At 39.6% G+C, this 24,609-nt stretch overlaps 1 protein-coding gene across 1 annotated transcript in view; it reads right to left on the bottom strand.

Moving 5' to 3' along the window:
- LOC143856922 (putative serine/threonine-protein kinase BSK3) overlaps window positions 1–22,591 on the bottom strand; it is a 65,532-nt gene extending 42,941 nt beyond the window's left edge. Inside the window, exons 1-7 of the mRNA XM_077367177.1 lie at window positions 22,396–22,591; window positions 21,414–21,712; window positions 21,118–21,338; window positions 16,507–16,642; window positions 2,015–2,148; window positions 1,816–1,921; window positions 65–150 (exon numbers count right to left, since the gene is read on the bottom strand). Of these exons, the coding sequence (XP_077223292.1) occupies window positions 65–150; window positions 1,816–1,921; window positions 2,015–2,148; window positions 16,507–16,642; window positions 21,118–21,338; window positions 21,414–21,495 (765 nt within the window). The 5' untranslated portion in view covers window positions 21,496–21,712; window positions 22,396–22,591. The remainder of the gene's footprint in view (window positions 1–64; window positions 151–1,815; window positions 1,922–2,014; window positions 2,149–16,506; window positions 16,643–21,117; window positions 21,339–21,413; window positions 21,713–22,395) is intronic.
- Window positions 22,592–24,609: the final 2,018 nt, after the last annotated feature.

Here is a 24,609-nt window from a genome sequence, read left to right as displayed (position 1 = left end):
GCATAGCAATTCACATTTGGTACAATACCATCAGCACTATTTATGCAAGAAATACATAACTTACATGGCTAGGAGGAATATGCTTCCCGCTAAGGACGTCAAGCAAAAGAGTGCCAAAACTATACATGACACTTTCTGGTATTACTCTCCCTGCAGAAGAAAAAAAATAGAAAAAAGATCATACAACCATTTGAATTACTAGGACTAAAAATAATCAATGAGCACCAAGTAGTAAAAGAACTAATTACATACTAACACGCTAGCCGGAATACTAAATAATGAAATAAAGTGTGACATAAAATCTGTGTCTGAGTTATATAACACTCGGCAGAAGTGCAGGAATTATATTAAAAAATTTAGAATGACTCCAAAGTTAAATGACTTCATAAAGCAAGTACACTGCGCAATAATCATGATTCATGAAGCAGAAAATTTTAGAACATTAACTTTAGTACGGCATACATAAATTAGAATAATTTTAGCAAAAAGAATATTAGTAAAAATACCACATTAATTTTAAAATAATTTAGATGTCAGTATTAATGTTAAAGATGTTTCGAAACCTATCAAATTAATATACAATTGAAAGAAACTTTTCACTATATGACCAGACAAGCAAACATCATTCGACGGAAGCTTTTCTACAGAGGATTGCTAGTAATATTCAAACCAATAATGTAAGTCAAGGGTAAGGGTTCAACATGTATGCAGCACCCAAGTGAAGCAATCGGCAACACTGACATTGTGGGCCACAATGGGGCCATATAGGAATGTCTAGCCCTGTGCTGAGTGATCAATCCTAACCACTCAATCAGAAGGGACTTTCTAGCAATTTCCAAATAAAAAAGAGAATCCATATTTGCATGTATTGATCAACTGTACAAGATCTTCATGTGATGTGCAACTAAACATTCTCAGACAGTCTCAAGCATGGTTTTAAATCTCGGCCGACTGGGACCGAAACCGAAATTAATGCCAAAATTTTTATACACCAAAATCTCAAACCTTCTTCTCAAGGTGCCGGCTTTTCACTATATGACCAGACAAAGCAAACACCATTCGACGGAAGCTTTTCTACAGAGGATTGCTACTAATATTCAAACCAATAATGTAAGTCAAGGGTTCAACATGTATGCAGACATTGTGGGCCTCAATGGGGCCATACAGGAATGTCTAGCACTGTGCTGAGTGATCAATCCTAACCACTCAATCAGAAGGGACTTTCTAGCAATTTCCAAATAAAAAAGAGAATCTGCATTTGCATGGATTGATCAACTGTACAAGATCTTCATGTGAAGTGCAACTAAACATTCTCAGACGGTCTCAACCATAGTTTTAAATCTCGATCAACTGGGACCGAAACCTAAATTTATGCCGAAATTTTAAGATTGACACCAAAATCTCAAACCCTGGTCTCAAGGTGCCGGATCACTCACACACACGATCACCACCCACCACCAACCCACTCTCAAGGTGCCCGATCGATCGATCACACACAAAAAAGGTTTCCAAATAATATCCAACTAGGAAAACATGTCAAAAAGTGGGAAACATTTTCAACAAACAACCAAATTCATTCATTAGACATAAGACTGCAACGTGCACACATGCTTGCGTCAGGTATGCACAAAAAAGAAATGCTCAAGAAGCTAGATCATCAAAATAGCATCATTTAGATAGGTCAATAAATAATGGTAACAATATTGAGATTCATGACACAGGGTTAACAAAAGCGCATATCATAACTGATCACAAAAGCCACTCAAAGAATAATGCAGTACATGACCAAGCTTCTTGGTTTAAAGTGGTACATACCAGTTCTCAAATACTCTGGAGGGGTAAATGCCAAATTAGTACTATAACTTCTTCCATCCCGACTGTTCTTCATCAGGCCAAAGCAAGAAAGCCTAGGATTACAATCCTGCAACATGCTAACACATTATAAGAGAAATACATAAAGCCTAACTGTAAAAGGAGGGATGGCAGTAAAATCAATGAATAATACTTTACTTACATCATCAAATAAAATTCTGTAGGCATTAAGGTCGTGATAAAGGGCACGCCCCTTGCTAGTACAATATTCTAAAGCTTGGGCAAGATGAAGAACCACCCTCAATCGCATTGGCCATTTCATAGGTTGTGCTTCCCCTGTGTGTGCAGTGATCAAACCCATTGTTATGCATAGAACACAGAACCATACAATAAATAACAACACAGCAAAATTCCTAATTCTATAATCTGAAGAAAAAATGAAAGCTAAATAGTGACTGGGGCATCCAAAGAGTTGTAACCAAGTTTGGGGCCATCAGCAAAGCACATCCAGTGACCTGAATTTATTGCGATTTGTGTCAGAAAATGCAAGATGTACAGAGTGTGTTTAGTTTGTTTTTCAGTTCTTTATAAAAAATAAAATGAAATAATTGAGCGAGGCTTCCAGCACCTCATTGGATTCAGAGACAGAGTGGCATCATGGCTAAGACTCTAACATGATTTTTTTGTCTGAACGGTAACTATGCAGTGATTTTTTGGTCTGAACGGTAACTAGGGAATTCTGTTAGGAAAGAGAAAATTATACAATAGTGTTGTACTCAAAATTTTACAAAGAGGGCATAATAGTAAAATCCTTTATTAAAATAGGAAGACAGAGAGAGAGAGAAAAGGTGTGGTTACGCATCATGTTATTCCTTCAAGTAAAAAGGATAAACATAAAAGTTAAATACTTTAATGAAAAAAGAAAACAAAAAGGAGCTCATGACTAAGGGAAAAGAAATCCCTAAATTTTAGGGAACAAGATAACTCTCGCGAAGGAAGAAATGACTCATCCTTTTTTCCAAAAAAGAGGAAGTTACTTAACTCCCCACAAAAGGGGAAGTGGAGATCGTGAAGTTGAGAGATAAGAGTGAGATGGCAGTCCAACCACTTTAAGAGAGTTCTATAAATAGAGGGAAGATCCTTTAGACAAAGGGATGCGATCTTTTTGGGGAGAGAAAAAGCAACACGAAAGGAGAAAAAGAAGAAAAGAGAGAAAGGTGAGAAGGATTACTGGCTAATTGTTTGTTTCTTTTCTTTCTTTCTTTCTTTTTGCAGATTTTCTTCCTGGGAAGAAGGATGAAGAAAATCCCTTTAGAATCTCTTTCAGAGACTTTCTAAAGGTCTCTTTAGGATCTCTTCTCAGAGACTCCCTAAAGGGAGAAGACTTTTCTCCTGGAGGAGAAAGATGATAAAGATGAAGGTTCCCCAATAAGGAAAATGAAAGAAAATTCCTTTAGAGGTCCCTTCAGGATCTCTTTCAGAGACTTTCTAAATGTCCTTTTAGAATCTCTTCCAGAGACTTTCTAAAGGTCCCTTCAGTATCTCTTCTTAGAGACTCCCTAAGGGTGTGTTCTGTTACTTTAGTTGGGTACGAATCCCTCGGAAGTGATGTGGCAAAGAAGAAAAGAAAATGAAAATGAAAATCAGAAAAGGACATTCTCTTGTTGAGCAAAGGGGAAGGAGAGGCCCGTGGACGAAGAACCCAAACCCTAAAAATGGAAATACACAAAACCCTTGCCAAAAGAAATTTTTGAGCTCATAACCAAAAATACATAAAACCCTTACCAATATCCATTTCTGAGATCATAATCAGAAATACACAAAACTAGAACCGGAGAGAAGGACCCCAAAAAAACAACAAAAAAACTCCCAAAACCATGATCTCTGAGGAATGGAGAAGCCATAACCAGTTGAATCTCCAAGGCATATCAATGAAAAATGGGTTCTCGTATTGCTTCTGCTGAGAGAGAGAGCGCGCAAGACAACGGGCTACTGCGGCAACGGGCGGTGGATGGCGGGCAACAAGCAAAAGAGAGGCAGAGTTGAGGAGGAAGAAGAGAGAGAGAGAGAGAGGCCCTCTTCTTCGACTTTTTTTTCTTTGGTCATTTTTCACTTTTTTTCCTTTTTTCAAAAGACGAACTCGACAAATTCGACTGATTTTCACCATTTTTCGCTGCTGTAAGGCGGAAAGTTGGGCGTGGATTTTGGCCTTGTTAGAATAAGCCTATAACTCTATGGGCAGTTTGGTCATTGTACTTCTCTTTTTTCATTATTATTAATAAATGAGTGAGGGGGAGATGCCCAACTCACTTTCTCTCTCTCTAATCTCTCTTGCAACATGGTATCAGAGCCCTAGGGTTTCTGATCCGTAGGGAAATTCCGTAGCCTCCATCTTCTCCGTCTCCCCAAAAACCCAAACCCCAACTCCTCTTTCAGATGCAGGTTCCTAAATCTTTTTGGTCTGACGCCATTCTCACTGCTTGTTTCCTATCCAACCATCTTCCGTCTTCGGTGCTTCATGGTGATTCTCCATTTCACATAGTTTATCCACATCAGGACCCATTCCCACTTACCCCGCATGTCTTTGGCTGCGTATGCTTTGTTAATCATTTGGGTTCTGGCCGTGATAAGCTGGATCCTCGTTCAGAATGGTGTGTTTTTCTGGGTTACTCTCGCACCCAGAAAGGATATCGTTGCTAGAGTCAACGTCTGTGCCGATGGTATGTATCAGCTGATGTCACATTTTTCGAATCAGAACCATTCTTTGGTTCTTCCTCTGGTCCTTCCAATGTCAGATCAGAACCTGAGGTGACTATTTCTCTTCCTGAACTTTCTCCCATTCCTACTACTCCTATTGCACATCCTCCTGCTTGCCCTCCTGGACAGGTCGACTCGTGTGCTCCCAGGGTAGATCGTCCCCCTACTACAGTCCAATATAAACGGTCGTCCACAGCAGGCACGTCCCTACACACCGAGAAATCGTCCTCACAGGCAGAGATCTTCTTACCCCCTCATCAGGTATCTGACTCTCCTATTGCTTCCCGTACTCGTTCTCATTCTACTGCTCACCCGCTTTCTAATTTCGTTTCTTATGACCGTCTAACACTCCTCCTTGGATACGTCATTGCGAGGCCTACGTACTTTTATGATCGTGATCGTTTCTTATGATCGTTTCATTACTTCCCGTACTCGTTCCCAGGTAAGAGTCAAGATATACGCTTTTCCCCAGCAGAGTCGCCAATCTGTGGGACCCGATAATGCGAGAGGGGCGACCCGCCTCCCTCTTGATCGTTTCTTATGATCGTTTCATTACTTCCCATACTCGTTCCCAGGTAAGAGATAATGGGTCTTCTTCGTTCAAGATATACACTTTTCCCCAGCAGAGTCGCCAATCTGTGGGACCCGATAATGCGAGAGGGGGCGACCCGCCTCCCTCTTGGACTCCCGTACCCACGCGAATGGCGTGTGCTTTTTATTATTGATATAAATCATCTTTTCCGTGAACTTGGGATCACAAAAGAATCCGAATTTCAAGCAAAAGAGAATGACCAGAGTCGCCACCTAGGTAAGGGACCTAGGACCCATAAGTGACACTGTAATGATTTGTGATCCTGAGTTGCTGAAGCAGAAACCTTAAAAATCATTAATTTCCTTCATAACTTGCTATTCTAGGTCATCTTAAATGAGAGGGTTGTATTCATAATCGCTTCTTCATTGCGATCGACCACGAACTTTTTAGCATCTAAATTTAAATATATTGTTGGCTCTGATGTCTTTGTCCACGGAAATCCTCAAAAAATGCCAGGCCACAGTATATCGAAATTTATTTGCCGAATAGTGAAAGGGTAGAAAGCACGATTCCCTTCCATGAATTCAACCCAAGCATGGAAATAGCCAACCCTTAGAGCCTTAGAATACTTTAAATTCTAGGTCACAAGAATCCCTTAAAAGATGGAAATCACCAACCTAATAACTTGAGTTGGGCAAACCCAAACTCAAATCAAATCTGGAACCGTTGGATCATGGTCCCACCACGTAGGAGCCTTTAGAGCCCCCTTTAGGAACACTTATGTCCCGTTGAGTTCTAGGTCTTAGGGAGTCCTAGAGTTAGGAGCCAGTTAGCCTCATCACGGCCGGTTGCTATTGATAGCAACGGAACCATAGATTAGGATTCATTAGTTAACATCTTTTTCCCTATAGGACATGCCAAGTTAACCTAGGATGTAGGGCCCACCTGCATTAGTCTAGGGAGTCTTGCACTTAGATAGAATCATATAACATCTTAGATGAAGTCCTAAGATAATAAAAGGTAATCAACTTGAATTAAATAATCTCTCTAAAACTGTTGAAACAGTCTATCCAGTCTAGATCGGTGTCCTAGATGAGTTAGGCATGTAGCTTAGTTTAGGCCACCGAACTACGTCGACTCTGATCCCAGTGAGACTTGGGTACGTAGGCAACTTGGATGTTTGGATGGCATTCCAATCACGAGTCGACCCTACACACACTCCAGTAGGGTTTTAGGGTTGTTTTATTTATTTCATGATCATTTTTAAACCCTAAATTAAATTGATTAAAACACTTAGGATTTCCCCAAAATTAGATTTTAGGAGAACCCTCATATAGATTGAACCAAATCAAATCAAAAGAATCAAAAGATGCATCTAGGAACCACATTGAAATTAGATCTAAGATATATGTCCCGTAGTTTGCACATCAAGAGAGTTTAAATGAGCATTTCAAAAGAAATCTAAATTAGTTAATCTTTGGAATTGAAGACCGGATTATCGGGCAAGAATGGTGCATATGGTGGTAATCCGTCATACCTTCCATTCTCGTAATCAGGTAACGAATCTAGACTTCTGGGATCGCAGATCATTGCAGTGTCACTTATGGGTCCTAGCTCTCTTACCTAGGTGGCGACTCTGGTCATTATCTTTTGCGTGAAATTCGGATTTCTTTTGTGATCCCAAGTTCACAGAAAAGATGATTAATATCAATAATTGAAAGCACACGCCATTCGAGTGGGTACGAGAGACCAAGAGGGAGGCAGGTCGCGCCCCCCTCGCGGGATCGAGTCCCACAGATTGGCGACTCCACTGACCAATCCTCTCGTGGCCAAAGGAGACTCGCGTTTCTTATGGGACGTCTTTCTTGGGATAGAAGTTGCTTACTCCTCTCGTGGTTTATCTCTATCTCAGAGGAAGTATGTTCTTGATTTGCTAGAAGAGACAAGAAATCTTGGTGTGAAACCAGTAGCTACACCCATGGATCTAAATGTGAAACTGGTCCCAGAAGAGGGTGATTTGTTGAAAGATCCTGGTAGGTATAGAAGACTTGTGGGCAAGCTCATATACCGTACTATTACTCATCCTGATATATCCTATGCCGTTGGGGTAGTTAGCCAGTACATGATCTCTCCTCGCACATCTCATTGGAACGCAGAGGTTCAAATTCTCAAGTATCTGAACGGTGTTCCAAGGAAAGGATTACTATTCAAACGACATGGTCATACATGGCTGGATCTCCTGCTGATAGGAGATCGACTACCGGGTATTGTACCTTTGTTGGAGGTAACCTGGTTTCATGGAGAAGTCAGAAACAGGATGTCATTGCGAAATCGAGTGCATAAGCAGAATATAGAGCCATGTCGCATACTACGGCTGAGATTATTTAATTGAGGTCACTCTTAACTGAGATTGGTATTGGGTTTCCCTCACCTTCACAGTTATATTGTGATAACAGGGCAGCCATCTATATTGCGACAAATCTTGTCTTCCATGAGAGAACTAAACATATCGAAGTCGACTGTCATTTCATTCGTCAAAGGATTCAGAAAGGGGAGATACGCACTGTATTCACTCGTTCTATTGAACAATTGGCAGATATGTTCACAAAACAATTGAATAAATCCAAGCTTAGCGATATATGTAACAAGCTAGGAATGTATGATTTATACATTCCAGCTTGAGGGGGAGTGTTAGAATAAGCCTATAAGTCTATAGGCAGTTTGGTCATTGTACTTCTCTTTTTTCAATAAATGAGTGAGGGGGAGATGCCCAACTCACTTTCTCTTTCTCTCTAATTTCTCTTGCAATAGGTAGGGGTGGCCAGAACCGAACCAGAACCGAACCGGAACCGAAGAACCGAACCGGAACCGAACTGTAACAAAATATTTTTGGTCCGGTTCGGTTCCACTGATGAAGAACCGAACTTATTCGGTTCGGTTCCGGGTCTAATGTTCTCGGTTCGGTTCCGGAACCGAAGAACCGAACTTTGAATATATATATATATATATATATATATATATATAATATTTTTATATTTCTATTATACATATACTTAATAATATAAATTACTTATAATATTAATAAGTAATAGTTAATACTATTCTTATAATAAGAAAGTAACTTATATTATAACTTTAATTAAAAGTTTTTATAAATTATAATTAATAACTAATAATTAGCCATTAGAACCGAAGAACCGGACCGGACCGAACCGATTATGTTCGGTCCGGTTCGGTTCGGTCCTACTGTGTACTACGGTTCGGTTCGGTTCTTACGGTTCATGGAACCGAGAACCGAGAACCTAAAAAAAAGGAACCGAGAACCGAACCGGTTGGCCACCCCTAGCAATAGGCCTGACACGTCAGAGAAGGTGGAATCCACGTAGGATAGTAGATTTCATGATTTTTGGCAACAAAACGACCAATTTATAAGCTTTCCATGGAAAATGGGTTAAAATCCTTTTCCTTTCCGGGCAAAGTTGCGCAACAGAACAAGCCCTAAAGGGAGAAGGCCTTAAGATGATAAAGATGAAGGTTCCCCAAGAAGGAAGACAAAAGAAAATTCCTTTAGAATCTCTTCCAGAGAATCTCTAAAGGTCCCTTTAGGATCTTGCCTTAGAGACTCCCTAAAGGGAAAAGACCTTTTCTCTTCCAGGAGGAAGATAATAAAGATGACGGTTCCCCAAAAGGAAGACGAAAGAAAATCCCTTCAAATTTTCTTTTTAGAGACTCCCTAAAGATCCCTTTAGGATCTCTTCTCAGAGACTCCCTAAAGGGAGAAGACCTTTCTCCTCCAGGAGAAAGATGATAAAGATGAAGAGAATCCCCCCCACGACAAAGAAATTCCGTTCGAGATGATCTGTTCATAAAAATCAAATCTTTCAAAAAGTCTCTCTTTCTGAAGGATAATTAACCAAAAGTTGTATTTAGATAGGGAACCTCTTGATGGATAATCAAAGGTATTTTATTTCTTCAATAAATGTAATTAACAGCCAATAGAGCTGGAAGTATACGATCCCTACCAAAATCAATAAACCCTCCTCTCACAAGAGGGAAATTTGATCTCAATATATTTTATATGTGTGATTCTCTTTTTCATGCATGTGAAATCTGTTGCAAACAAATAGATAACTTGACCAAGCAGGAAAATGGCAGCCAAAAGCTAGCAGCTACCTAACTATAATCCTCTACCTAATGAGTCTACCTCCAAGTTGATTCAAAACCAAGTGATGAAAGACCAATTCCTGTAACGTGCAAAGATTAAAAACAATCCAAAATAGGATCCATTTAGGCCCCGTTGGATGGCAAGAATTTTGTAGAAAGTTGGAAAAGAAAAATATTCTAAAATTTCCTACTTTTCTATAAACAGAAAATATAATTGAAATCTAAATTTTATTCAGACGGTCTGCAATTTATGATAATATCCATACAAAAACCATATCATATCATTTCCATCTAAATCGTGGAAAGAAAAAAATTCTGAAGGAAAATTTTTTCCGTCAAAAATGTTTTTCTTGCAACCCAAACAGGGCCTTAGAGAAAACATTTCAACATTACACACATGTCTTATCACATTCAGGGAGTTGCTTCAATCAAAAAATAGACCCAGAAATTAGGACATAAGAACTTATTTATTCCTTGTCTTAGTGCCAAATCAATGGAATCCTCTGTGCCCAATGAACCCAAAGCCTCATCCCTGTATCATTTGTAATCAATCCACCAATACCCAATGTGTGAGGTGGAAAAAATATAACCAAAAATATTTCCCAAAGTAGTTCCAATAGAATCACAAAGAAAACAATTTCAGTAATTTCACTAGCAATATTTCCAATCGAAGAACCAAACTACTCTTATTCTAACTGTAGGAATCTGTTTATAGAGTAGGGACATTTCTATTCTTCACATTGTTAGTATATAAATACCACAACATGAGTGAGGGTTTTTTCCTCTCACCTTGCTATTCTGTTTTCTTCCCCCATTGTTTATAGCCCTAATCATCACAATTCGCTTCGCTTTTTTCTTCCTTTGTTTTTTGCCCTAATGCCCAACCATTACATGGAATAAAAGGTGTGATTTCTCTGGTTTAATCCTTATCCTCTCTTCGCTCTCTCTTCTCTATTTCCATTCTCCTCCTCTTTCCTTTTTCTTTTGTGGTCTCCGTGCACACCACAAGAGGGTTGTGTGAGGTTGGAAGTGGCATGTGAGTTCTTTTTCAGTCAAGAAAGAGTATGACGATGTTCATGTTATGTGTAAGGGTTGTTGTGAAGATGTCACTCACAGTGGTGTTTTGTGATCCCAAAATATTTTTTTGCGATTGCCAAATCTTTTTGCAATCTCAAATGGTGATGTTGTGGTGTTTTGTGATCCCATAATATTTTTTTGCGATTGTGAAATCTTTCGCAATCTCAAATGGTGATGTTGCTCCGGTTGGTGTTTCATCAAAAGGTGGTGTCATCATTTTCTTGTGCATTGCTATGTGTGGGCAGTTCTGTGTGGCATGGTGTGCTGATTTATATATTGTGCTCTTCATGTGGATAGTTCTCCACCATGAGCAGTAACTATGTTTTTCTGCAATCGTTCCTATAGTTGCATCACATGTTTGTTGGTTTCACTAAGTGACTAATGGGTCACTCTTTTGCGGTTGCGGTTGCGCGTGCGTGTCTGGATCGGTGTGCGTGGGTGGAGTGGGATGAGGGAAGAGAAGGGCGGGGGGGGGCGCGGCATAATGGGGACAAAGCCCAGACTGTTAATTTCTCTTGATTATTTCGATGTTCATATTACTTCCATTAAACTTAATGGCAGTAACTATGTACATTAGGACAAGTCTGTGAAGGTTGAAAACAAGCTTAGTTTCAAAATGATTCACACTAACTTGTGGTATTGAGTCTATTGACTATGCTGAGAGTTTCTCTCCAATGGCTGACATTGCTTTTGTGCAGATTGTTACTGACGTTAAATGTTGCTTAAAACAATGGATAAGAACAAGAACCAGAAGAAGTAGAAAAGGGAGAAGGAGAGAAGAGAAAGAGAGGGAATTTTAAGGTAAAGCCTTCATAGGGTTGTGAACCTACAAATGTTCTCTATTATATTCATGGGGAAGAAAATACTCAGGTTGTGAACCTACAAAGGTTCTTTATTATAGTCATGGAGGTGAAAAAAAACCCACTCCCACAAAATTAGGGCCCCTCATTAACTTAAGTTACTTATTAATAAAGTTATAGAAACATCAGCCTATCTGATAATAAAAGACAAATTGACAATAAGATCTTATTTACAAATATGTGGGCCCTATGTCTCAATCCCATCAAGCCATGTTACTATCAACAGTTCAACATTCCCCCTCCAGCTGAAAGGTTAGTGTGATACATGTCTAGCTTGTCAAGAATCTTCAGAAGGCAACCTTTGGAGACGGATTTGGTTAGAATATCAGCAAGTTAATCCTCTCTGATATTAAATAAGACACAGTAATGATTTTTACCAATACCTTTTCTCTGACAGCATGACAATCAATATCAATATGTTCCATTGCTCATGGAACACTAGATTAGGGGTGATGTGGATGGCTGCTTGGTTGTCACAATAGAGTTTCATGGGACCATGTACTTCCATTCCCATTTCAGCCAGAAAGGTCTTAATCCACATGGGCTCACATGCAGCATGATCTATAGCTTTGTACTCAGCCACAACACTGGATCTTGCTACCACTGCTTGTTTCCTGCTCTTCCAGGTGACTACGTTACCCCCAACAAATGTTTAGTATCCACTACTAGATCTGTGATTCGTACAAGAGCCAGCCCAAACCGCATCTGCATAGCCTTCAACTAGCATACATTCTCTTCTGGCATAGAAAATACATTTGTCAGGTACTCCCTTAAGATATCACAATATCTTTTGAACTGCTTCAATGCGTGTAGAATTTGGTGCATGCATGAATCTGCTCACCATACACACCACAAAGAAGATATTGGAATGGGTAATAGTAAGGTAAATCAACTTTCCTACCAATCTCTAATAGGTTCCTAGTTTAGTAACTCTCCTTGCTGATAATTCAATCTGTGATTCGGTTCCACAGGAGACAACCTACAGGTTTTGCTCCAAGCTTACTTGTTTCTTTCAACCGACCAGGAACATACTTTCTGTAGATATAAAAATTCAACATTTTGATGTGGCTACCTCAATTACATGGAAGATTTGAGAGGACCCAAGTTTTTTTTATATCAAAGACATGTCCAAGATAATCTTTTTGATAACCCGGGTGTGGCTCTTTGGCTTAAAGGCATGGGTATGCTCCCCATTGATGCGAGTTCGAATCCCCCGGGGCTTACCCGATGCGCGTGGTTACGGGAGATTGTGCGCATCTGTAGGGAATAATCCCGCCCTAAAAATTGGAGTGGGGATACCTGTAGACACCCAATTTTGTCAAGGTCGTACTAATGATAGGATGTCGTGAGGGTGAGTCCCATGACGAGCCCAAGGCCCATGTTCTCTTTCTCTCGATCTCTCTTTGGTTTACGAAACGGAAACTATCTCCCAAAAATGAATTTGTCCCAAAGTTAAAACCAAAAGCACTTTTCCACAAGGCACCCGCCTTTTACGACAAAACAGAAAAACCTGTTTTTACAAAGCATTCGCCAGAATTTAACTTTGAGTCAAAAACACACCAAAATTGCGTACACCAATTCAAGGCACCAAACTAGGTTCAAAGGATTCTCCTCGCTGCAAGGAGTCCAACGGATCTAACCACATGCGATTTGGAGTCCAAATGAAGGAGTTATGGTCTACCGAAAGCTCTCGAAAACTCCCAAAAGCTCTGAAAACCGATTTCGGACGTACCAAAATTTACCACGCCAATTCGAAGCGCCAAACTAGGTTCATTAGGTTCTCTTTGCCACAAGGAGACCAACGGATCTGACCGCATGCACTTTGGAGTCCAAACGAAGGCGTTACGACCCCCGACACTCCAAAAAAACTTCCGAAAAGCCCTCAAAATAATATGTCTTGATAATAAATCGCAATTTGCGATTAAAAAATCTTAAATTGCGATTTAAATCCGAAAAAATTTGAAAAACTATAAATAGGGAAAGAGTAAAAATCAGATTTTGATTCGATAAAAACCCATTTTTAGAGAAACTCCGACCGTTTTTCGATTTTCTAAGTTTTTGATCTTTCCGAGAGAATACTTTCTGCAAAACAATAGTTTCCTTTTCCAAAACCGAGAGAAAGCAAGAGAAATACCAGAGGAGCTTTCACTGGCCGTCGGCATTCTACCGAATTTCCGTGGATTCAGCACTTTCCTAGCGCCATTGTTCTACCGAATTTTCGAAAATGTCGGAGCTCCATCGTCCAACAAGCACCGTTGGTCCTGCAGAATTTTCGGAGAATTCAGAGCTCTCTCGTCCGACAAGCGTTGTTGTTCTGCGGAATTTTCGGGGAAGTCGAAGCTACACGATCTGACTAGTGCCGTTACGCCGCCGACTTTTCAGAAGACGTTCTTGCTTCATCGGTAAAATTACATTTATTTCCCAGTTTCTACATTTCTATTATAAAACTCGGTATAGGGTAGTTATAGGGTCCGGGGTTCCACTTGCCCCAAATCCTATAACGTAAATTACGTACCTTCCCTTTTGTTGAGATTATTTCTTCCTTCAAATCCGGTTACTTGTATGCAACAAACCAATTTGATCAGCGATGGATCGTTCCTTCGGCATTTGTAAGCAACGACGGGAAAAAGGGGCTTCATCTCCCCCCGATGCCCAGAATCTAAGGGAAGTCTATTTCAATCATTCAGGCGTTGTTACTCACAAATACACTAGATTAAGGAATTATCCTTCAATTATTAAATAAAACCATTTCTTATTCTTACAAATAACTTCTTTGATACTCAATCCTCGTCTACGATAATCAACCTGCTTGATACCGTCTCCGCCTCTAGGTGCTCACTCAACTCGTTTAAAGAGAGCTTACGCCTCAGAAACATTCGCTTTTAGGTGCTCACTTAACTTGTTTGACGAGGGCTTATGCTTATGAGGTCGGAGTGGTCTCAATCTCGCAAGCATTATCGTTTATAAAAGATCAAATTAAAGAAGGCTCTTTAACTTTCTTCGTACATTCAGTAAATTTCTTTTCTTCCGTTTGAAACCCAATTGGAAAATAAGCTTAATCATAATAAAGACCAAAAAGTTAAAGTTTTTGATAAAGCTCTTTAAAACTGCCAAGTCAAGTCAAGAGACCAGATTTACCCGGGCATGAGGGGTGCCTAACACCTTCCCCGAATGTAACCATATCCCTTATTCAAATTTCTGTAAAGACCATGCCTAAAAACAAAGTAAATTATAGTATATAGGCCCCGACCTAGAGAACAGCTTCGGTTACTGCTCTTCCTATGAAATTCGGATCTTTATCCCTGTTTCATCAGAAAAGCAGACACGGTTCCTAGGCCTTAACCTAGGTGGCGACTCTAAGACTCTCTTTTCTGTGGAATTCAAACTTCGGTCCCAAGTTCACAGAAAACGCAGACATTCACAACCCCCCTCGCCCCAATCTGATGTGGTGATCTCGTGAGAGATAGAAACGGGAAAAAACGGGCTCCCACAGTACCCTATGTCATCAAAAAAAAAAGATAATCTCTTAGATCATGAATAGTCTTGGCATCATCTCATGTTGTGGTAATGTCATCTACATCTACCACTAAAACGGTGGTACACAGATATGATTGAAACAACACCTACAACACCATCCAAAACTCCAAAAAGGTTGACATTGAAGTTCCATAACTTGGACACGGAAGGGCAATCAATAATCAAACGGACTTCTAGTCAGATACACATGAAGGGAATCCACGGCCATCAAAGGGTTAGATATTTAATTGTTAAGATCTTGTCCAATCATGTCGTCCACGCAACAGTCATATGAAAACTAGATGAACCATAACTGGCACAACATATGACCAGGCAATATACACCAACACAAGGACTCCTAACAATAAATAGGACTTAATTGAAAACCAACAATACTCCATTTCAATTTAACTATTCCTCCATTCCTACAAATGCAAACCCCCTAACATATATGAAAACACTTCGAAAGACTAACTCATCTTTCATGTGCCTTCTAAAACCAGGTTTCAATGCCACCCTATCACCATTCTTGTCCCAAGACACCAGCCATTTAAACAACTCTTCATAAGACAAGCACAAAGACCAGGCCAATGATTTAGACAAGCACAAAGAAAAAGATAACAGACAATATGCAACCAATGTTAACAGTTTAGGAAGACCAGATCCTAAAAGAGTCAGGGGCATATTGACTCTCAAAAGCGAACATGATATAAGGTTCTATTCCAAATCCTCCAATTCCAAAAAAAAATGCAAACTTCCTCTAACATAGACGAAAACACTACTTAGGACTCTAACTCATCTTCACGTGCCTTCTAAAACCAGGTTTCAATACCACCCTATAACCCTTCTGATGCAGTGGCAACTTGGCAGCCATGTCATACCTATAGGTGGCTTGGGTGGAGTACCTAAGGTTGTTTTGAAATGAATGCTTGGAAGACTTTTTCTACGACTACCTCATTTATTAGTCCTAGTAAGCTATATTTCATTAAGATAGCTGAGTTTTATTAACTAGTGTGTAGTAAGTTGAATTTCATTAACTACGTAAGTTGTGCCTAGTAAGTTGTGTTTCTTTAAGTGTAGTAAGTTGTGGTGTTGAAAATTGTAGTAGTTAATGTTGTGTAGAGAAAAAATATAACAAGCAATATGCAACCATTTTAACAGTTTAGAAAGACCACAAGCTCAAAGAGTAAGAGGCAAATTGGCTCTCAAAAGGGAACACGATATACGGTTCTATTCAAAATCATTATCCAAATGTTAACCAACAGTATGTTAAATTGTTAAAGGATCATAATATTTAGTGCTACAAAGATGAGTATGTATGGTTCTATCCCAAATCAAAATCCACAGGTTAACTAACAGTATGATAATTAATCATAGTCATATTTAGTGCCAAGCTGAGGAGTATGACAAGCAGTTTCTCAACAGTGGACCAACCATGGTTTTAAATTTCGACCGAAATCCGAAATTTTTCGGTGGGGACCAAAACCGAAATTCTCCGAAATTTCATTTTTCGCCATTTACCAAATTTCGGACCGAAATTTCGGATTTCGCCGAAATTTCAGTTTTCTGTGGGGTCCGAAACGGTTACCGAAACCGAAATTTTAAACCATGGGACCAACATATAAACATTAACAAATGCTCTAGATAGGATGATACTGGTAAGTGCAACCTGGTTTTTATGTTTCTCGATTGGGCAAGAGTATTATGAACTACAAATAGAACAAAATGAGCTACAAAACTCACTGCAGCAATAGGTTATAATATCCATGGGGTCAACCAGAAGCTTACAGTGAAAAAGGTGTTTTGCAAGTGTATCATTGGGCATATATTCTGCCACGAGCAATCTCTCATCACCTTCACAACAACAACCAAGTAAATTTGCCAATCTATGGTTGCGGAGCTGACCAACAGATCTTGCTTCCTCCTAAAATTATATTAAAAAGCATCAGTTACAGACTGCGAAGACTGAAAATCGAAGCATATCCATGGGCTGATACAGTGCAGGCAACCAAGAATCGCAGCCAGATCACATTGCAGGTATCCAAGGAGGATCTCTAATTACAATTCAACTAAATGCTAAACCAAAAGTTAGACAAATAATTATGTCACTTACATGGTAAATAAAATAAATAAATTGTGTCATTAATCAGACCATGCACGAATATATCAGTGGGAAAGGGATCTTAGGCAAATTGAGCAAGGTGATCAGTATTCAACAATTTTACACTTCCTAGCGTTACCTTATATGCAATGATTACCATGATCTAGCATTACCTAAGGAGGCAACTCACACATGTTTCATTAATCAAAGCATGCACTAGTATATCAATTGGAAAGGGTTCTTATGCGAAGTATGCTATGTGATCAGTCTGTATAACAACTTTACATTTCCTAGTCCCTCATATGCAATGATTACCATTGAATGATCCAGCCTCCCTTAACGAGGCATCCCTCTATATTGGATCATTTGAAAAAGCTTACGACCGATGAATCATTGATTGATCCACTGCAAATGAAACTATTCTTCCCATTCTATTATATCCCATTTTGGTCCCTAATTTATTGAGTATGACCATCATTAGCTCCTGGAAATTTTGGTCCCTAATGTATTGAGTATGACCATCATTAGCTCATTTGAGAGGATAGAATGGGAAGAATAGTTTCATTTGCAGTGTATCAGGCATTGATTCATCAGTCGTAAGTTTTTTCAAAAGATGCAATATAGAGGGATGCCTCAATGGTAATATTGGGTCCCCTGAGCACAACCTCGCTACAGGAGAAGATGATCCGATTGAACGGGATACCGATCATAATCTGACTAAAATCACTAGAGGAATCCCAAGGGTCTCACGAGTAACAAGCCTCACGCCTACCCATGTCCCTGTTTACGAGGCATGTGATCACTAGGACTGACTGAGACATGGGTATAGAGATCAAGAGAGTTCGCGTGGATGCAAAGGAGTTTGTAATCGACACCAGCCCCCACGCAGTATTTGTTTGGCTTGCTGCCATGGATGATAAATTTGACTGGTACGAGATGCCAAAAGACAGGAGAGTTAGATTCGCCAAAATGAAATCGGTGGGCTACGCCATAGTTTGATGGAGAAGCCTAGAGCTAAACAAGATGCCATCAGTCGGCCCTTATCTACTGCTAGAGGTAGATGAAAGAAAAACTAACTTCCCGGCTCACTTTCGCAAAGAACTTTAACGTCAAATATCACCCTTCACTAGGGTAGCCTGAGCATCGCCGATTATGAACAATTGTTTGACGATCTCTCAATGAGATATGGTGTTAACGAGGCCCACAGCTCGCATTGTCACTCTTCAAAAATGGAGTAAGGCAAGAAACCCATAGAGAAATGGCTCTGTCTCGTGTCTTTAACGTAGAAGATGCTACTCATGTAACCATTAACATCAACAAGAGCACGAGGCAAACTAGTGTTATGAGGATTACACCCCAAGGTGACATGAATCCTCGAAGGTTTATGCAGGTCAATCAGGTTCACAGGCAGCCAAGGCCCACACCAATCAGCCCCGATCTAATGTTCAGTGGGCGGCAACTTACACAAACCACGGGGACCTCTTCTATTGGAGTTAAAAGGCCAGTACGTAATGAGGGTTGTTTTTGATGCTGTAATAAGAGCTATTACTACATCAACTGCCCCCAACAAACATGTGCACCCCACCATTGAGGACGAAGAAGAAGAAGAAACTCTTGAGCAAATTCCTACTCAAGAGGAAGGTGACTTCTCTGATCTGACCGACCCCTAAAGAGGAGACAAAGGAGGATTGGCTACATACAAAGCTGAGATAAGTACTGCAAGCTTATCATCGACGGAGGCAGTGGTATGAGTGTTATATCACAAGTTACTGTTGGCATTGATAGATTGCACCTTACGGCCCCACATCCCATACCATACAAGATTGTGTGGGTAGATAATAGCACCATCCTGGTAAATAGGCAGGCCTAGTCACTATTCCTTGTTGTCTTTATAATGACTCCATCAGGTGTCATATTGTGCCCATGAATGTGACTCACATACTCTTGGGACGTCCTTGGATGTATGACCAAAACTTGAACCACAACAGGCAAGCAAATACTTATAGTTTCATGCATAAGAGAAAGTGCATCCTTTTGTCATGTCTCGTATGACTCAAAATCCACACTAAAGCCCAAGAGTCAGGCCAAGAGAGCTTTGCACTTGCACCTAGAAGTAATTCGAGGTAGAGAGTAAGGAAATCAACGTCTACGACATTGTTACTAAAGAGCTTGACAAGCCTCTAGATGAGCCACCTGTGGACGTGCCACCTGAGGTTGAAAAAGTCTCGAGTGACTTCTCTAACATAATTCCCAAGGAGCACCCAAATAATTTACCTCTGATATGAGACATCCAGCATGCTATTGGACTTTTTTGAGGGTCACAGCTATATAAATTTCAAAACTACAGGCCTATTAAATGGAACCATCAGAGCACGCATAGTTGAAGCACCATGTTGATACTCAGACCACATCACTTACTCCATGACTACCACCAGTTCCAATGATCTAGGATATCATTGAGGACGAGGAAAGCATTTCGACAACAGATGGCAGATGTCAGAAATTCTTACTCAAGTAGAAGATCGATCATTACCATATTGTATTTGGATATCGGCTGAAGACTTTTCATCATCTCCACCCTGACCTCTATGATTATTACCATGCTACTTCTCAACCATAAAGAAATGCCAGGAATCGAAAGAACCTCGAGACCTACCAGAGGAGGCCTAAAAGCGTTGGAGGAGCGAATTCCGTAGAAGTGGTGCGCATTTAGTACCAGCATGAAGGTGAAGGACCATTTGTTTGAAGAAGGGGTGCAAATATCAAATTAGGGAGGTCCATTAAAGTACTACCTTTAAGGTGTCCTTATCAAAATTACTAAATATAGTAAGTTCATAATTATTAAATGGGATTTGCTAGACAATTTCGTGAAAAGCCATTTGGCGAATAGCTTTTGCATGATAGAACGGCCACCTCAGATGAATAAAATGAATAAGACAAAAGCCAGATTTTGTCTTATTCATTTAATTCATCTGAGGTGGTTGTTCTCATGTGCAAAAGCCAACCGTGAAATTGCCTAGCAAATCCCTTATTAAATAGAGAAAGTTCGTATTTAATAAATATAGAAAGCTCAGATTTACTAAAAAATAATAAGTTCACATAATCATACTAACTAAATAAGTAAATATAGTAAGTTCTTATCAAAACCAGCCCATGTGCAGACACGGAGCCAAGGGGGCGCAATTGCTCCCCCCCCCCCCCCCCCCCCCCCCCCCGGCTCAAAAATCTAGAATCAATTTTATTTAAGGCTTCAAATTCCACATTTTCCCACTGGCCCCATTAAAATTTTCGTTTTTTCATGAAGAAGGGCAGTCTCTTTCTGAGTTTTCTCGAGGGTAATTTCGGAAACCACAATTCTCTTGCTTATTCCAAAAACAGGCGACCCTCGTATTGTGCAGATTCTGTTTAGGGCTTTTTCGTTTCAAAACCCATCTCTTCTCTCCTCCCTAACGGGTTATGACATGGCATCAGCGACTATGATATTTCCTACGATTTTTTCACGTATGATTGCTTTATCGCTCAATCCCTGAATCTGTCTCTGTCTCTCTCTCTCAATCTCTCCCTCTGTCTCACTCTCATCGTTGGCAATATGGTCCAATTCTAAAAATCCAAAAATATGGACAAGGTTTTCTATTTTCATCTCATAAAAAATGTGAGACAAACTGATGAACAAATCTCTGGTTTTCTATGTAGAATGTGGTCGCATCTTATCGCCTCTGATAATAATGTCTAGGAAACTAAAATGAAAAGGTAGAGATTTCTACCAGTCATCCAGACCAGCAAGTACACATCCATCATCCAGACTGCAACCTCAAGAAAAGGCATAAAGCCTCATCCAGTTTGCCTTGTGGAACAATAATCTCGATTGGGCAAGATTTTCATTCCAACTCAAGTACTCTACGAGCCATAAGTCTTAGCTCTCAAGTACTGAACTAACTATTATTTGCCCCCCGTGGACCATATTCCTGGCTCCATCCCCGCGAAGATCCCGGCGGGAGCCTCGTGCACTGGGCCACCCTTTTTTTTGTATGTGTGTGTTAGGAGTTCTAATTTATGGTTCTATTCCATATACATGACACTATAGGTATTCTATACAAGATTTCAATTGAACTTTTCATCTTAACTCCCAACCCAGCTGTACTATTGTCTACTTCCCATGGAAACTCAATGTTTCCAACACAGAGATCTTGGTAACATGCCATATATAATAAGCAATGATCAAACAACAGTAAATAAATAAATTTCAAAAAGATCAGGAAAATATGGAACTATCTATTCAAATGGTAAGATGGGTATACCAAGAACTGACGTGAGTCGGACCAAGCCACTCTATTAAAGCGCTTAACAGCAATACGCCTTTGATTTTCCAGCTTCCCTTTATACACAACATTGGGTGCTTTCTCCCCATGTTCAGACACGATGTTCTCTACAGCAAAACCAGCTGTAGCAACCCTAAGTTGATCAAAAGTATATACACGGAATGTAGGCAAATCATCAACCTCACTCTTTTCCTCATTATCTGCAACAGAAAGAAACTCCATCATACTAATGCAAAGAGAACCAATAATCACATACAAAAAGCCACTTAACCCACCAACATCAGGAGCCTCGAGCACGGTGGCCTTGGAGTGTGAATCCCAACAGCATGCTGGGAACTTAGAGCAGCTACCACCCATTCTAAAATCAAAAAGGTAGAAACCAAAAACACTATCGCGCCTTTGGCAGCTAATGGAATATTGCTACGATATGCAAGGAACCCACTAATCCAATATGGTCCTTGTTACAAAATTCTCATTGAATATGCCTTCTCCGATTTTTTCCGAGTAATTACAGAGCTCAAACCAGCAACGACGAGAATCTCAGTAGACAATTGGATTTGCCAATATATACGACCTGAAAGAAGAATTTCACATCAAACAATTGTTTTCTAGTCTCCTAAGTCGCAGATGAAGCTTAAATTGACTAGGTAACTTAGGGAAAAAAACAGATTATTAAGTCTCAAATAGAATAGTTTCACTAACCCCGCATATATACGATTAATAAACCAACAAAATAAAATAAGAGAGTTAACTGAATAACTACTTAGGTCAATCAGACCTCCAATTCCTTTAATTTTTTGCCCAGTAAACACATACAGTCTAGGTCTACACAACATATTAAATCAAATGAACAGAAAAAAATTAGAAAGATAGAGGCCCTTGGGAAACAACAATTTTATAATCCTGAATTGTAAAATCCATATTTTACAGGCTGAAACCTGGATTTTATAAGCTACAATCATGATTGTACATTTTTAGGATTGTAAAATCCAGGTTTTAGCTTACAAAATTCACCTCTAAATTAAATCTAATAAAAAAATAAATACAATTCAAAAACATCCACCAATCAAACAAACACTAAAAAAACGAAAAAAACTATCTTTTCTCAATCCAATCAGAGCTTCAACAATCCAAATCCCTCTCCTTCAATCTCAATCCAACAAAACAAAGAGGGGAAAAAAGAATAAAAATTAGTGAATCAGAAGCTCGATCGAATCGAAATCGATATTTTTTTTCTGAGAGAATTTCAGAACTTACCGAGATCAGATCTGATTCTGTCTGGATCTTCTCCACTTTTTTTATTCCATCTTTATCCACCGACATGCCATTTTTCCAAACCCTAGAATCCCTATTTCTTTATTCGAGTTTTTTTTTATTTCCACCGCCTTTGATTTTCGTCTACTATTTTCGTCTACTCTCTCTCTCTCTCTCCTCTCTCTAAAATGCATTTAAAGGAGTCTGAGTTCAGAGTCCTCTTTCAGACCTTCATAATTCCACACACCTGCACTCCCGCCGCAATCATTCCAATTTTTATTATTTTTTGTCCATTTTGGATGCTGATATTGGCACTAACGTTTTTTATAATAGCACGAACTCGGATTGTCATTTATTCCTTTAATATGATTCTAAGAAATTTTTGGAAACAAGGTTTTAAATTTCAGTTTCGGGGATAGTTTCGGTCCTCCCCGAAAAAGAAATCTCGGCAGAAATTCGGTACAAGGGCTCGAAATGTCGGTGTTTTGGGCCGAAATTTCCGTAATTCCAGCTTAAGTTCGGTAAAGAACTAAATAATTAACCTATCAAAAAAAGAACTAAATAATTAATATTTTATCCAAAATTTTGCCGAAATTACTGAAATTTCCAAAATTTCGGCAGTTTCTGTTTCGGAGTATTTCGGTTTCGGTCCTGGCCGAAGTCCGAAATTTCGGATTTTGGCCGAAATTTAAAACCTCGACTGTAATAACCTTTGACAGCTGTTTAAGTAAGAAAAGACTGGAATTAGTGCAATTATAAAAAGACGGTGGTGCTGATACCATTTCCCTTTTTATTCTTTTATTATTTATATTTTATATATATATACATCTACTCATCCACCGCTTTCGGGCCCCACTTCCCCACCGATACCGAAACGGTACGACATTTATCGGCCCGATACTTTATGAACGGAGAAACTTTTCGGCGCCCGTTTTTGTCCGCGCGGACGGATTGGGAATCTCATCCGACGCTTATCGAATCCGTGCATCCGAAGCTCCCACGCGGTTTCATTCTAACATATACCCTCCAGGCCCACACGGATACCACATTGACCGGTACAAGGACGACTAGGCAGAAAGTCACTTTTACCATCAATGTTAAAGACAATTTGTAGGGTCCCACGAGGCGCATTTGGGGTATATATGTGAGATCATGACCGTTGATCATGAAAAACATCATGAGATGAGCCACATGATCTTGTTTCCATCTAGGAAGGACATTTCGTGCCTAAGATAAAGGATTACAAAAATCAACGGTCTAGCTTCTCTTGATAGATTGTTTGGCCTGCCGTTTGATCAACTGATTTGATCATGTAAATGAGGCAAAAGTGGGGTATAATAAGTATCTTTTAGGGAGATTTTTATATGGTGTAAGCCTTCATAGTCCCGTATTTTTTCAAAAAGTATTGTACATACCACATCATAGGATGATACAGACCGTCCATGTGATGGGGCACAACATAAATAGGTTGTGCCCCAAAAATAATTTTCATATGATGATCATAGCCCTCCTATCTATAGATGTTTCCAGAATATGCAGTTCCTCTATTGATCGGAGGGTTGGGATTTATTTTCTGGGCACAACCTATTTACGTTATGGCCCATACCATGGACAGTTAGATCATCCTATAGTGTGGTCTGTCCCATAATTTTTGAAAAATACGGGACAATAGGGGCTTACACCATATAATTTCTCTCTTTTAGGTAGGACAGGAAAAGTGACTTTCTTCTTAGTATTTTCCAAGGTTTAGAAGCATTATACACTTGCTTTTCATCAGCCAATGGGTCCTATATACGGGTGATACATCCGACAATGAGAATAATTTGGCAAAACGTAGAAATGAATGGTGACGATCAATTCTAGGATTTCACATGGGAACATAAGTGTACTACTGAGACCATTGATCGTGTAGAACATGATGGAGGTGGCTACTGTTCTCGATTCCAAACCGAACAGACATACCATGTGTAATATAAAGAATTACAAAAATCAATGACTTAGGATTATCTGATCAAGTTTTTCTCAATGGCATTTTTCTGGTGGTTGCTAGCCAGGCCAAGAGATGGGACGACATAGATATTGCATAATACAGCCGAGAGAGTCTGTGTTAGGACAGAGCCTGCCCGTGGTCATCTTCTTAGCATTTTTAACACCCTAACCCATGTGGTTGAATTTAAATTTTGATAGCTCCAAACCCGACGCCCTCAAATGTAGGAG

Source organism: Tasmannia lanceolata, unplaced genomic scaffold (genome assembly GCF_043159265.1).
Source record: "Tasmannia lanceolata isolate RefF3 unplaced genomic scaffold, GAP_Taslan_0.1 ptg000024l, whole genome shotgun sequence".
NCBI classification, from domain to species: domain Eukaryota; kingdom Viridiplantae; phylum Streptophyta; class Magnoliopsida; order Canellales; family Winteraceae; genus Tasmannia; species Tasmannia lanceolata.
The sequence above is the reverse complement of the archived record's forward strand: the minus strand, read 5'-3'. Positions and strand labels throughout refer to the sequence as shown.